Below are 15,152 nucleotides of genomic sequence, written 5' to 3'. Positions count from 1 at the left end.
TAACCCTTAAATTGCAATGTCTCATAAGAACAAAAAATTTTCAAGTTCGCCATTTTAGCGTTGATGTGACCCTGTAGATCTCCTCAACTTACCCACCCCGTAGTATGGCTCTCACTTGTTAACTTTGAAGATGTTTGTCATTATTAGTGGCAGTCTACCCCCCACCTCACCACACCTCCCCCAAGCTATAAGTAACACTACCTTGCATTTCACAGGGCGGTGGTTCCAGAAGTCGACACTCTAGTGGACAGATGCAGTGGTTGAGAGCGGACAACAGTGGTAATTACAGAAAACCCAAGACAACACAGTACAAGACCAACCCCACGTCCGCTGCCAAGACACAGTCGCAGCAGAAGGCCACAGACAACAGCAAAGGTTCCACTCAAGCCAAGACCAAGTCAGAGGCACAGAAACAAGAATCCGCAAAGAAAACGGAAACCTCTAAACCCTCGGTGGCCAAAACTAACAGAGTGAATGCCAATGCCAAAACCGAGACGGTTAAATCGGACAGTACTATAGCGAGAGTGACGTCGGAGGCGACCAAGTCATCGAGGACTGTCGCCGCCCCAAAGACAATTCCCCACACTGCTCCGGTTCCTGTTCCTAAGTCGCCGAGCACTTCTAGTTAGGATTCTGCGGGCGAGAGACGACGCGTCTGTGTTTGAGGACTGTGAGCCGACTCGGGTTCCCGTTGTCTAGGAATGATCATTAAACTCAAGTCCGCAGAGGCTCATTGGGGCAACACAACAGTGAGATAATTGTACGTTAGGATTTTCTTCATTGTGTGCAGAAGGGTTGAAAACTTGTTACTTGTGTTCGTTCAGTCTATTGGATTTATCTTATACATAACATTTCACAAACTTAAGTAAATGTTTATTTTTTTAGTGGCTTAAGGAAGGATTGGAAGAAGAAATAATACAAACCCTCTTGAAGTGTAATTCCAGATAGGTGAAGCCAACTGTGTTTCGCTAAATGATGTTGACTGGTTATGCTGACCGCTTGCTCTTGGAGAGAAATTCTACCCAGTCTTAAGAGCTCGCGCGATCACCCACAATACTTAACCTATCTCTCTTTCTTGCTGAAGAGGGAGTTGTTTAGGGTAAGAGAGAGTGAAGTATATATATATATATATATTTGTACATATTGGATTGTTTACTCATTAACCAGTATTGAATATGGCACTACATATTTAATAAATATCAATAAGTGGATTATTAAGTTACACACAAGATTTGTTTTGGTCATGTAAATATAATATATGTAGAATATTAACACATATTCTAAATGACTAGTTGCTGCTACCCTTTATCACTTAAGCAGCTCTTAAATGAATGGAGATTTCATTGTGAGGAAATTGAGTGAACCTGAAGAGGAATTCATTGTCTGTTGAGCAGTGACAGGTGGATAGTCACTTTACCTTAGTGAAGGAGAATGGGATGTCTGCTGAGCTGAAAGTTGTTGGGCACTTTGCTTTTAGCTGCGAGGAGAGTGAATGAGCGTGAAGGAGTGTGATTTCCGCTTAGCTGCGAGCACTTGAATGTGACTTCTGCTTAGTTGTTGTGGGCAGATGATTTGACACTTGACTTCGCTTGATGAGTGGCTGACGTGATGCGTGGGTCGGCCGTCTGACATTCCCAGCAGATTTCCATCATTCACATTCACTGACAACTCAATATTTCATCAATTGCAGCTTAATGACGCTTCAATTATTACCTTTAGAGTGATGTTGAATTAGTTGCTGCAGGGTGGAAGGTCTCCCAGCGCTAATAGGTGGCAGCCTCCAAATAGATCCGATCCCAAACCTAATCTAAACATGATTAGATGAGGTGTAATGAAGCCTATGAAGATTAGACTCCAATCCATATGGTTAGGTTAGGTTGTAAGCTAATAGGGCCTTATTAATGCCTGTTGAAGATGTCTCAAGATGAACCACTTGATTAGGAGGGCACTTGATCAGTTATCTTCTAAATGCCACTTAAGATGAACCACTAGGGGAGCACTTAAGCAGTCACCTCCTATATATCACTTATGATAAACCACTTGACTAGGAGGGCACTTGATCAGTCACCTTCTACATGCCATTTAAGAAGAACCACTTATAGTCACTTAATCTGCTGGGGATGTATGGTAATTCGACTTGGTCAGAGGTTTGTGCCTTAGTGAGTACCTCAGCAAAGCTCAATTTCCTATTCAATTTATATAAAAGATAAGCCTTATTGAAGTACTTTATGAGGAACACAATTCCTGATCCAGTCCTATCAGAAAAAAAAAATAACAATGGGTATAACTGTTCTTGTTTATCCTGCATGAATGCGTCGCTCCCGAGACTAAATACAATAAGGATATTTAACCAAATTTCATCTTCGTCATCGTCGTACGTACCGAAAAGTAAGGCTATCGTAGGTGCTCATTTTCACCAGATATCTCGACAATTGACGTTATTGAGGCGTGGGAGTGTTTTTCATGATGTTCGGAGAGGTTGATTACTTTCTAGGTTTATTTTTCTAATGTTTGTAGGCGTTTACGTGTCTATTTGGCGAATTTTTCTAATAGATTTTATTTGCCTTTTTTTATCTGCAGTGGTTCTTGATGCTACATATTGCTTCTCATCCCGTAGTTGTTAACCTGTATTGGGCGGTGGTATAATGCGTGTGGGAAGTGGCGGAGGGAGTCGGCCTTCCTTCCCGGTTGTAAATAGTTGTTTGGTAATTATTAATGTATTGGGTAGCAGTGATGATGCTTCTGGCAGAGGGGGTAGGGGGAGGGAGGGAGGGAGGGTGACAAGGGCTTGTGTCAGGACAGAGGATGCACCATTTTAGGGAATGTACCAAGGATCTCGGCACCCCTGAGGTTCGCACGTTTGGTGTATCCCTCGCCCCTAATTCAGGTCGACGTGACGTGTGTCTAGAGAGCCGGTGCAAAGGTATTTTTTATTATTATTTTTTATTTTTCAAACCGTTGTGTTCCATCTTGTCTGGTCCATTGCGCAAGTGAGCTCATTAGGTACAGAATTATACTACTACTACTACTACTACTACTACTACTACTACTACTACTGCTACTAATCTCATGTTGCTGCCATCAATTGTCTTGTAACTTTCCTCACTACTACAACCATCATTCATTGCTATCATCATTTAGTCTTGCATCTCCCATCATTATTTCCTTCCATAGTGATATCATTACCCTAGAGAGGAGTCAAAATAAAAGGACAATTAATTCCCTGATCTCAGAAACTTTGCCCACAGTGCTGCCGGATGACTGGCTGACATAGAGAGATACTCTTCCTTCATCCACATCATCCATTCACCCTCCTCCGCTAGACAGACAGATAGATATAGTGGGGGGGGGGGGGTCAACGTGCGAACCTATGGAGTCGTCAGATGCCAGATGTAAGATTTACATCATAATGGTTTTGTGATATAATCCAAACGGTGCCACAATTTATTCTCGAAATTTGCAAAATACACACAGTAGTGAATATGACTCGGCGACTTTGCTCTGGCAAGATAAGTTTCATTTTGACTTTTATTATTATTATTTTTTAAATTAGTGTAGATGAAACTATTATCGAATATTAAGAGGGACAAAAATAAGTTTATATTTTTACTTTTTTTATTATTATTATTTTTTTAATTAGTGTAGATGAAATTATTTATTATGGAATATTAAGTGGGACAAAAATGAGTTTGTATTTTGACTTTATTTTTTTTTTAGAATTTTTTTTCCCAGATACGCATTAGCCAAATAAAATGGTGTAGCTTCTTGTTTCCTTCGTTGTTTAATATTAACACACACGGTTGCATTTAATATTGTGTCTGTTACCTTGATTATTTTGATTGGCCCATAAAAAAGTACAAAAAGGTGTGTTATTATTATTATTTTTTTATTAATTAATTAATTACTTTGACGCTCATGACGCTCATAATAAATTTCCCAGAGTTTTGTGTGTGTGAGTGTGTGTGTCATTAAATGATGCATTACATTTATTGGTTTCTTCATTCTGATGTTGACAACGCTCATGTACTGTAAGGTTTAGGTAGAACTCTTTGTTATTATTATTACTACATATTTTTTTGGGGTCATTGTGTTGGAATCATGCCAAGTTGAGTGTAGAATATATGCTATGATCACCTATCCTGTTCCATAGCTTACTGCTGTAACCTAAGTCAACTATAAGCTCTTAAAAACAATAAAAAAAATAAAAAAAAGAATTTAAATATATGACGCGAGTTTGGTAATGACCCCTAGTGTGATATTTTCTTCGTGTCTCTGGCGTTGATCAGATTATACCTCATATACCGTTGCGGTGTGCGAGGCTATGATATATATATATATGTTACTCTTGATGTTTTGTGTTCCTTCCACACGTAAACTCTGTCTTAACCCCTTGTGTACGGAGGCGCCTCAGAGATGAATCAAATCTTCCGGCGTTACCCAGATATAAAAAATGGCGTCCCCGTAGTGAAGGGTTTAAGACAGTGATGAATGTTTTAGAAAATTTTAAACCTTATGTTTCACATCCTTCTTTCCTCACACAGACAACCTGTGGATTGCTCTGACCTTCTGTGTTTCCATACTCATACAATCTGTCTCACTTCAAAAAGCTGGTTTTCTGGCATCTTTGCGGTGTAAATTAATATACTGTAATCTTTTTCTTTCCTTTTTTTAAATTTCTTTTTACTCTTTATTTCTTTGCTCCCCTAGGCCAGGTGTCTCTCCCTGTCCTCACTCTTTCTCTGTCTCTCTCTCCCTCTCTATTTCTGTCTCTTTCTCTCTCTCTCCCCAAGCAAAACAACAAAGATGACCATCATATCACAAGGGTATATCTTTGACAGGTTGAGGGGGATAGATACCAACAGATACCACTTCTGCACTCCTGTTCCCAACTGCATGTCTGGTCTAGGTTATAAGTGCAGATATTGGACCACCATCTCCCTGCTAGCAATGTCCTCAGATGTACAGTAAATCAAGGTTTTTAATTCATTAGTACTACTGTAGCTCTTTCATGTAGATATAGCACAGTACTCGAGTAGGGGTGTACAGTACTACTTTTGCTGTAGGTAGTAATAGATTCTAGTACAGTAGTGAATTGCTGTAGATGTACACCTGTGTAGAATCTGTATATTAGTACTATTTCCACAAATTTGCTAGTTATTCATGTCTTACCTCACATTGTTGGGATATATATAACTATGTAATTATTCTCTTCAGATGAAGTTACAGGTTGACAATCCCTTATCCGAAATCTTTGGGGCCAGAGGAATTTCGGATTTCGGAATTTTTCGGTTTTCAGAATGGTTATTTATTTATTTTTTTTTAATGTGTGTATTAGCCCACCCGGGCATAGATCACTGACCCACATCAGGGTCTGGGGGAACGAAAATATAATAAAAATTATGATAATAATAATTCATAGGTCTAGGTCGTGTTTCTCACTTTTGATCTTTTTTTCATTCTTGTATTTCTTTATGATTATTATTATTATTATTATTTTATTATTACAGTACTCCTGTATTATTGTTATTTTTATTAATTTTATTATTATATATTATTATTATTAATGTTATATTATTTTATTTTGGTGTATTTTTATAAAAAAATTTATTTACTATGAATAATTATTATTACTGTTACATTTTCGCCCCCCAGGCCCTGATGTGGGTCAGTGATCTATGCCCGGGTGGGCTAATCCCTGTTTAAAAAAAAAAAAAAAAAAAAAAAAAACTTTCGGTTTTCGGAATTTCGGATAAAGGGTTGTCAACCTGTATATTATTTAAATTTAGGTTTGTTAGGTTACAATGTTGGGCTAATTGAGTTGTACAAAAGTTTGACCACTGTGTAGTGGGCTATAGTGAAATATATAAACTATACAGTACACCTATCAATTAACAATATAGTCACACCTTGTTATACCTATATTATATACCTTGATCTATACACAATCACACAAAAAAAACTACAAAATTGTGTTGAAAAATATGACAAAATGAATGAGGAAATTTGACAACACTTCCTAGACAGCAGGAGTCACAGTGTTCATTCAAAAATTCATCGACCCTAAGATAGTTTTTTGAGTAATTGTACTGTAAACATTGTTAACGGTGTCCGCTTCCAATATTTACTGTACGTAGAGTAAGATACAGTATATATAAAACTGTATATAACAGAGACCTCTATTTAAAGGACTCTATGGAGGGGTTTATTCCATTATGTCAAGGTCCATTAGATGTGAAACTTCTTTAACATTAAATGGGATAGTAGTCATTATATCAAGGTCTATTAGATGTGAAGTCCTCTTTATAATGGACTAAATGGGATAGTTCATTATATCAAGGTCTATTAGATGTGAAACCTCTATATAACAGACTAAATGGGATAGTAGTTCATTATATCAAGGTCTATTAGATGTGAAACCTCTATATAACAGACTAAATGGGATAGTAGTTCATTATATCAAGATCTGTTAGATGTGAAACCTCTTTATAATGGACTACACCTATTAGATTGATATCCAGTAAATGAAGGTTTTAATAGGAACACCATATTATTTCTATTAGTTCTATTAGATACACAGGGTCTTTTAGACTGCCCTATGGAAGAAAGACATATGCTATTAAATCCTATAAAAGGGTTATTAAGTGTCAAATGAAAACACATGATATACGAACCTGGAAAATTGATAAGAAGTTAACAGATTGATGGGGAATTGTTGCTACCATTGTCTTGATCATTTGGTTTGGTTAGGTACAACTTAATACAATTGCTCCAGGGTTTGGTTTGGTTAGGTTAGGTACAACTTAACACAATTGCTCCAGGGTTTGGTTTGGTTAGGTACAACTTAACACAATTGCTCCAGGGTTTGGTTAGGTTAGGTACAACTTAACACAATTGCTCCAGGGTTAGGTTTGGTTAGGTACAACTTAACACAATTGCTCCAGGGTTAGGTTTGGTTAGGTACAACTTAACACAATTGCTCCAGGGTTTGGTTTGGTTAGGTACAACTTAACACAATTGCTCCAGGGTTAGGTTTGGTTAGGTTACTGTGGTTAAGTTACATTAAAATTGCCAGAAAATGCAATCAAAGTTTAGAACCCCTTTGTCTTCCCCCCTTGCCTCCCCCTTGTCTAGTCCCTAGCCTTCCTCTTGTCTCTTACTTGTTTCCCTTGATATCCTCCTTGTCTCCCCTTTGCTTTCCCCCTTGATAACCTCCTTGCCCTCCCCCATGCCTTCCCCTTGACTACCCCTTGTCCTCCCCCTCATCTGGATTGACTCATAAAATTGTCGTCCCCCCCAAAAAAAAGATATAAATTGGCTTAACCTTTAACCCTTATCTATAATTGGTGGCTAAGTGCCCCCCCTCCTGCTTCCCCCTTTACCCACTTCCCCCATCTTCCCTCCCCTTAACACCCTCCATAGATTAGACACTCCAGATTAGACACCCTAACTTGTTAACTCCAATTTGTGTCAAAAAATCACTCCCATGGAAAAAAAATGGACATACCTAAAGTTGGACACAGAAAATTACTGAGAAAAAGGACATTTATAAAGACCCCCCCCCCACTCCCCTTCCCCACAGGATACTTAAAAGGGACACTGTAAAAGGAAGGACATACTGTTACCTAAATTGTAACACCTCCTAATATGAAACACTACTATATAAAGGACATTACTATAATTGGGATACCACTAAAGGCACAAGATGGGACACTACTTTAATAGGAACACCAAAGGGTACAAAAGGGGACATCATTATAAAAGGGACACTACTGAAAGCACAAAAAAGGGACATTTTCATATACAAAGATAGGAAAATGCTCCTTCATCTATACAAATCTCTTAGTATCTCCTAGTCTGGATTACTGTATACAGGAAACCTTACCTCCAGAAAGACCTAACATACCTAGAAATGGTTTAACATAGTAATCAAGATGATTCCTGAAATATGTCATCTCAATTATCTAATTAAACTGAGGGCCTTAGGACTATAAACCCTTCAGACAAGACACATTGGGGCAGATCTCACTGAAACATTCATAATCCCGAAAGATATGGAAAACATGAACCCGTGACATGTCATTTGAGATGTCACGCACCACCAACACAAGGGGACATAACTACAAGCTGGTCGAGTTATCATTGGGTGGTACAGTCACACAAAAAAGTCCTGTCACGAACCCCGAGATTCAGACTCTTGAACCCGAAGCAGGAGACACTGATATATTATTCTGTCCATAAATGCTTCGGATTCAAGAGTCTGAATCTCGGGGTTCATGGTCCGCGACAGGACTTTTTTTGGATGACCGTACATCTATGGAATGGTCTATCAACTTGAGCTGTGGTGGTGGCTGACCTCTAAAACAGTCTACCAGCCCAAACTATGACATTGACAAGAGTACAGTAATGGGATTCAAAATAGCCATTGAGAAGACATCAAGAACAATGGAGGGATCTGACACAGCCCAATGACCTTCTTCCCTCTGCTTGGCCACCTCTACTGGGCGGCCATTAGGTAAATAAGGTAAAGTAAATAAAATCATCGTAAATCGTCATGTTTTTAATTATTAGCTATTCATTTATATACATCTATGTATACTGTGTGTGTGTGTTGAGGATATGAACAAGTATGTGTGTGGATGTTTCTACTTGTTGTCTTAGCAATTTACTGTTACTTTGTATACTGTGTGTGTGTAATAAGTTAGTTGAGATTAGGTTAGGATGAATTTGGTTAGTTAGGTTAGAATGAGTTTAGGTTAGGTTATACAGCAGTAGATTAGATTAGGTTAAGGTTGACTTGGTTAGGTTAGGTTGAATTTGGTTAGGTTAGGACGAGTTTTGTTAGGTTACACAGCAGTAGATTAGATTAGGTTAAGGTTGACTTGGTTAGGTTAGGTTGAATTTGGTTAGGTTAGGACGAGTTTTGTTAGGTTACACAGCAGTAGATTAGATTAGGTTAAGTTCGGCTTGGTTAGGTTAGATGACATAAATTAAACAACAGTTAGTCAGATTTATTTTGTTTTCATTTCCCTGCTGCCATAACACAACTCTGGATATAAGACCCCGAGAGGTAGAGTACACAATTAGTGTTATTACCGAGAGCTGTTAGTAGTTGAGGTTGGTGCCGCAACTATGAGAAGTACCCGTAGTGTGAGCTGTTGTTGTCATAACTATTGACAACAGGTGTGTGAGGGAGAGTTGTGTTGGTGAGAGGGTCTAAGGTGGGAGGGAGAGTTGTGTTGGTGAGAGGGTTTAAGGTGGGAGGGAGAGTTGTGTTGGTGAGAGGGTCTAAGGTGGGAGGGAAAGTTGTGTTGGTGAGAGGTTGAGAGCAGGGAGAGGTTTGAGAGAGCCTCACCAGGACAGCCAGAGTGATGTGAGTCTTCATAGTACCAATAACAGACTAAGACTGCTTCTCCTCCCTCCTCCACATCTTATATACCTGAAGAATCTCCCCACCTGTGGCTCAGGTGTCCACTAATTAGGTAACATCAGGTAGGGGTCTATCTCAGTGTATGGGGGACTGACCTTTACCTGAAATAGCACTTCTGGATAGATATAGAATTGAGTATGGGCTTCAATCACACCACCTGCAATAGATAGATAGAGGATAGTTACACAGATGGATAGATAGATAGATAGAAGGATTAAATAGAGAAGGACCATCTAAAATATTGGGTCCCATGTGAAAATCGAACTCTCAATCCCTGGTTTATAAGAACAGTTTGGTTAGGTTAGATTTTGTTTTGTTAGGTTCGGATTGGTTAGGTTAGGTTTGGATAGGATAGGTTACATTAGGCTAGTTGAGGTTTGCTTTGATTAGGTTCATTTTTGTTAGGTTAGGTTAAATATCCTTGTACTGTAAATAAACTGAAAATATAATCACTTGCAACAAAATTCACTCAACTTTGCAATACAGTTAAGGGAATTTTACCAAGATAACTGTTGTTTCTAAATCATAAAACAACACAAATATGACATCTGTAACAAAATTCCCTCAACTTTATGTGTTGTTGAAGAGAAAACTCCCGGCATTAAGTAATATCCTATGAAGAATTTGTTGACATCCTGTGAGGTGAGGAAAGAGGGCAGGGCTGAGTAGAGTAGGGAAGGTTATGTTAGGGTAGGGAAATGTAGGGTAGGGTAGGGAAATGTAGGGCAGGGTAGGGTAGTTTAAGGTAGGGTAGGGAAATGTAAGGCAGGGTAGGGTAGGGTAGGTTATGGTAGGGTAGGGAAATTAAGGGCAGGGTAGCATAGGATAGGGAAGGTTATGGTAGGGTAGGGAAATGTAGGGCAGGGCAGGTTAACGTAGGGTAGGGCAGGGCAGGGTAGGGTAGTATACTTGTTGTTCAGGCTCATGTGCTATATAACATTACTACACTTAGTCCTGATCCAAGTTGGTATATTATATTCATATTAGTTATAATATTTTATAATCAACTATGTTATACAAAGATTGTTATTAAGCTACACTTTATTTACTAACAACAATGACAATAATAATAACAATAATAGCAACAAGAATAATGACAACAGCAACAATAAACAATGACAATAATAATAACAACAACAATAATAACAACTAATAATAACAACAATAACAGCAGTAATAATAACAACAACAACAATAATAACAACACTAAAATAGTATATAATTGCCACAAAAACATTACAAAGAGACTCAGACTTGCAAAAAAAAACGTAACTAAAAAATTCATAAATTGGGGTCGACTTGTGCAAGGGTGTGTACTAAAGGTGTGTGTGTGTGTATAAGGGTAAGAGAAATACACACACACACACACACACACACCCCAGATAATTATACGGTATATCAAATGCGAACAGATGTCACATTCATCAATCACTCCTTCCTACGTTCTGCCTTCTCCCATAATCAAAACCTAACCCAACCTTTACCGAATGAAATAAATACCAGTTACTGTATAGGAATTAAACCTACCCTAATATTAGTGGTACTTGCCAATTTTGGGTTAATGGGAGTCTACCTTTAGTAAATTGGTGTGACCGAAATTCTAAATGCCAGTTGATTAGCTCCCCCAGTTTATTTCACCTGATGATTAGCTCCCCTAGTTTATTTTGTATGAAGATTAGCTCCCCCAGTTTATTTCACCTGAAGATTAGCTCCCCCAGTTTATTTCACCTGATGATTAGCTCCCCCAGTTTATTTTGTATGAACATTAGCTTATGTTCCTACAGCTAACTTCCACTGATGATGGCCACCGTCCCTACAGCTAACTTCCACTGATGATGGCCACCGTCCCTACAGCTAACTCCACTGATGATGGCCACGGTCCCTACAACTAAAAACCATCCCTGGGTTTGAGCTCATCCTGGTTCCTTACATCAATTCCCTGACCCTCCTTGTCTGTCTGGTGCCAAATACAACACAATCATTTTACTTTAGTCTCCCTCCCAATACCAGACTAATTCATGGGAAGCTCCGTCCATTATTGGGAGGATTCTGTTATTGAGAATATCCACTATTTAGAGGGTTTTTTGCATCTATTACTGAACTTGATGAGTGGGAGGAGATTAGGTTAGGTTAGCATTAGGGAGGTACCTGTCAGTCAGTGTATATGTGTCATTCCTGCATCTATCAGTCTGTATGTGTGTCATTCCTGCATCTATCAGTCTGTATGTGTGTCATTCCTGCATCTATCAGTCTGTATGTGTGTCATTCCTGCATCTATCAGTCTGTATGTGTGTCATTCCTGCATCTATCAGTCTGTATGTGTGTCATTCCTATATCAAACACATATAGGAGTCAAGAATGAACCCCACGCGAGAGATAATTAGGTGGACGTATTTATATCTATACAGAAGTGCTATTTCAGGTAAAGGTCAGTGCCCCATTCACTGAGATAGACCCCTACCTGATGTTACCTACTTAGTGGACACCTGAGCCACAGGTGGGGAGATTCTTCAGATATAAGATGTGGAGGAGGGAGGAGAGGCAGTCTTAGTCTGTTATTGGTACTATGAAGACTCACATCACTCTGGCTGTCTTGGTGAGGCTCTCTCAAACCTCTCCTTGCTCTCAACCTCTCACCAACACAACTTTCCCTCCCACCTTAGACCCTCTCACCAACACAACTCTCCCTCCCACCTTAGACCCTTTCACCAACACAATTCTCCCTCCCACCTTAGACCCTCTCACCAACACAACTCTCCCTCCCACCTTAGACCCTCTCACCAACACAACTCTCCCTCCCACCTTAGACCCTTTCACCAACACAACTCTCCCTCCCACCTTAGACCCTTTCACCAACACAATTCTCCCTCCCTCCTTAAACCCTCTCACCAACACAACTCTCCCTCACTCTTCTCACCCTCACACACCTGCTGTCACCTGGTGTGGTAGCCACTAACATCAGGTGTGTGATCCTCAGGTAATGTTTCACACACTGGAATTGTCTTGTTAATTCACATTTTGTGTTACAGGTGTGGGCCAGCATGGCTATGGTCAGCGGCCTGCCAGAGGAAGACTGGCGGCCTAAACTGGGAGGCAACTACAAGGAGGCCAAGTTGTCCCGTGCCACATGTGGAGGAAAGAAGGTAACCCTCTTTACCACCTGGTGTTGACCTCTACCTTCTTATTAGTACAGTATTAACACACACCTAACAAACAACAATATTAACACATTTAACAAACAACAAAACACAACAAGTCCATTTTATGTCACGCTCGAACACTTTGGTGAGCCGTTAATTTCAGAAAGATTTTGGTCGAAGGAAAAATTATCTTTGTTATGAGGTCCACAAGCTGATTTTTGTACCATTTAAGTCATACAAATGTTTGTGTATGTTAAGTGAGGCAGGGAAACGATGATCATGATCGATGTATATGTATTCTCAGACGTAAAGCTGTATAGATGATGGTAGTTGTGTATGTATTCTCAGACGTATAGCTGTATAGATGATGGTAGTTGTGTATGTATTCTCAGATTAGTTTTAATGTAATTTGTATTATTCATGTACAGTAACTATCCTGTGACAGATAATCAATTAAATTATTAGTTATTATTATAAGAATTATGAATTAATGGGAAAAAGGAAAGGATTGAGAGGTAATAGAGCCATGACCTCCATTGACCTAACTACAGGAACTGGAGCCCGGGGAAGAGGTCACCATCAGCAGCCCCGGCTACCCTGAGAAGTACCCCAACAATAACAAGTGTAAATGGGATATTGTGAGCAAGGACCCGAAGGACACGCTGGAGGTCAACTGTCCCTCCTTCTACCTCAGGAAGTCCAAGTGGTGTAGGGGGGACAGACTGGTGTTGTCTGACGGTAAAAAGGCCGCCCAGAGACTCTGCGGTCAAGGACAAAAGAAGTTCACTGCCAACAGCAACCAACTTACATTAACTTTTAGGACAAACAAGAAGGGCAAGGACAAGGGTTTTGAGTGTACGGTGAAGAGTCTCGCAGCTTATGGCTCACTGGGGACCACTGACGACATGTTTAGTAGTACAGATGCACCAACAACCAAACCCCCTGCAACCAAACCACCAACTGGGGGAAATTGTAATTGTGGTGTGGCCAACCCATCCCGTATTGTGGGTGGTGTGGAGGTGTCGCCCACACACAAGTACCCATGGCAAGTGGGCCTCAAGATAAGGAGACAATCTGCTTACTGGTGTGGTGGCTCCATCATCAACGACCGCTACGTCCTCACCGCCGCTCACTGCTTCTTTAACAAGGAAGGAGAACGAGAGTCTGACAGGGGTCTGGTGGTGGGTGTTGGCGACCACGACATGTCCTCAGGCAGTGATGACGTATCCGGTGTAACCAAGCTGGTGGCCGTCAAGAAAGTCATCATTCACGCCAGTTATGATCCAAAACAGTACGACTACGACATCGCTGTGTTGCTCCTCAGAGAACCGCTTAACCTGTCCTCGCACGAAGAGGTCGGTGCCGTGTGTCTGCCTCAGGACGACACGAAGACCTACGTCGGGGAGATGGGCATCGCCTCGGGCTGGGGGACGCTACAGTCGGGGGGTGACCAGCCATCAAAGCTGATGGAGGTCAAACTGCCCATCCTGGACCAATCCTGCTGGGGCAAAAGTATCACGCCCAGGATGATGTGTGCCGGATACAAGGAGGGCGGTAAGGACACCTGCCAGGGAGACTCGGGGGGACCTTTCTACGTGGCCGAGAACAGCAAGTATGTCCAAGTGGGAATTGTCTCCTTCGGTGATGGTTGTGCCTCCCCTAATAGTGCAGGAGTGTATGCCAGGGTGAGCAAGTTTCTGTCCTGGATCAAGACCAACACTGCTGGTGCCACTTACTGTCAATAGTTATGACAACAACATCTGCTGTTGTAAGAGTTGAACACATTCAGCAGGTAGATCACAACCACACACACACACACCAGTTAATATAGATAATAATATCATAAGTATTGTATGAGCTGTGAAGAAAGCATCATGAAAATAATAAAGACTACAAAAATATCATCTTTTAATTAATAATATGGCCTCCATTGCTAAATAAACAAATATATGTACAGTACAGTATATATATGCCACACGGAAACAAGAAAACACGAAGTTCCCAAGAGCTTTCATGTAATTCACATACAGTAGTACAAGTATGTAATTATCATTGTTATTAATTTTACAAAGTTATTATTATTGTTGTTATTATTATTATTATTATTATTATTATTATTATTATTATTATTATTGTTGTTGTTATTAATATTATTATTATTGTTATTATTATTGTTATTATTATTGTTGTTATTAGTGGTATTGTTGATATTATTATTTTATTAAAGAAATAAGATAAACTCACCTAGATAGATAAATATTTACAGTGGTCCCTCGGTTAACGAACACAATTCGTTCCTGAAGGTCGTTCGTTAACCGAATAAATTTTTTCAATGGGATATTGGGTAATTGGTTCCAGCTCACTGAAAAGTACATACAAAGTAAAATTAAATGCAATAAAGTACACTTACTTTGAGGTGTGTATGTAGATGGGAATTAGAAGTGGGGGTGGAGGAGAAGGGAGAAGAGAAGGAAGTGGGGATGGAGGAAAAAGCACACTCTAGGGGACCCATGCTTGATGCAGTCATCTCACCAATAAGAGTTTTCACTAGGTCTAATTCAAGATTATTGTCTTTAAATCAACAC

General features: G+C 39.8%; 2 protein-coding genes across 6 annotated transcripts in view; both read left to right on the top strand.

Moving 5' to 3' along the window:
- Positions 1-4,224, top strand: part of LOC121876465 (la-related protein 1B-like) — a 54,729-nt gene extending 50,505 nt beyond the window's left edge. For all 5 annotated transcript variants that reach the window (XM_042381564.1, XM_042381565.1, XM_042381563.1 and 2 more), the window contains one exon: positions 216-4,224. In XM_042381564.1, the coding sequence (XP_042237498.1) occupies positions 216-629 (414 nt within the window). In that variant the 3' untranslated portion in view covers positions 630-4,224. The remainder of the gene's footprint in view (positions 1-215) is intronic.
- A 7,697-nt stretch (positions 4,225-11,921) lies between these two features.
- On the top strand, positions 11,922-14,468 carry LOC121876457 (trypsin-1-like). Its single transcript, XM_042381553.1, has 3 exons — positions 11,922-12,023; positions 12,457-12,570; positions 13,119-14,468. The coding sequence occupies exons 1-3, from the start codon at positions 11,994-11,996 to the stop codon at positions 14,310-14,312; spliced, it is 1,338 nt and encodes a 445-aa protein (XP_042237487.1). The 5' UTR covers positions 11,922-11,993; the 3' UTR covers positions 14,313-14,468.
- Positions 14,469-15,152: the final 684 nt, after the last annotated feature.

Source organism: Homarus americanus, unplaced genomic scaffold (assembly GCF_018991925.1).
Source record: "Homarus americanus isolate GMGI-L3 unplaced genomic scaffold, GMGI_Hamer_2.0 scaffold54095, whole genome shotgun sequence".
Classification (NCBI taxonomy): domain Eukaryota; kingdom Metazoa; phylum Arthropoda; class Malacostraca; order Decapoda; family Nephropidae; genus Homarus; species Homarus americanus.
The sequence above is the reverse complement of the archived record's forward strand: the minus strand, read 5'-3'. Positions and strand labels throughout refer to the sequence as shown.

Bases quoted from the DNA above. Each gene is read 5' to 3' on its own strand.
- LOC121876457 (XM_042381553.1), top strand. From the start codon at position 11,994: ATGAAGACTCACATCACTCTGGCTGTCTTG. The intron at 12,024-12,456 runs GTGAGGCTCTCT...TTTGTGTTACAG, and splicing joins ACATCACTCTGGCTGTCTTG to GTGTGGGCCAGCATGGCTAT. The intron at 12,571-13,118 runs GTAACCCTCTTT...ACCTAACTACAG, and splicing joins CCACATGTGGAGGAAAGAAG to GAACTGGAGCCCGGGGAAGA.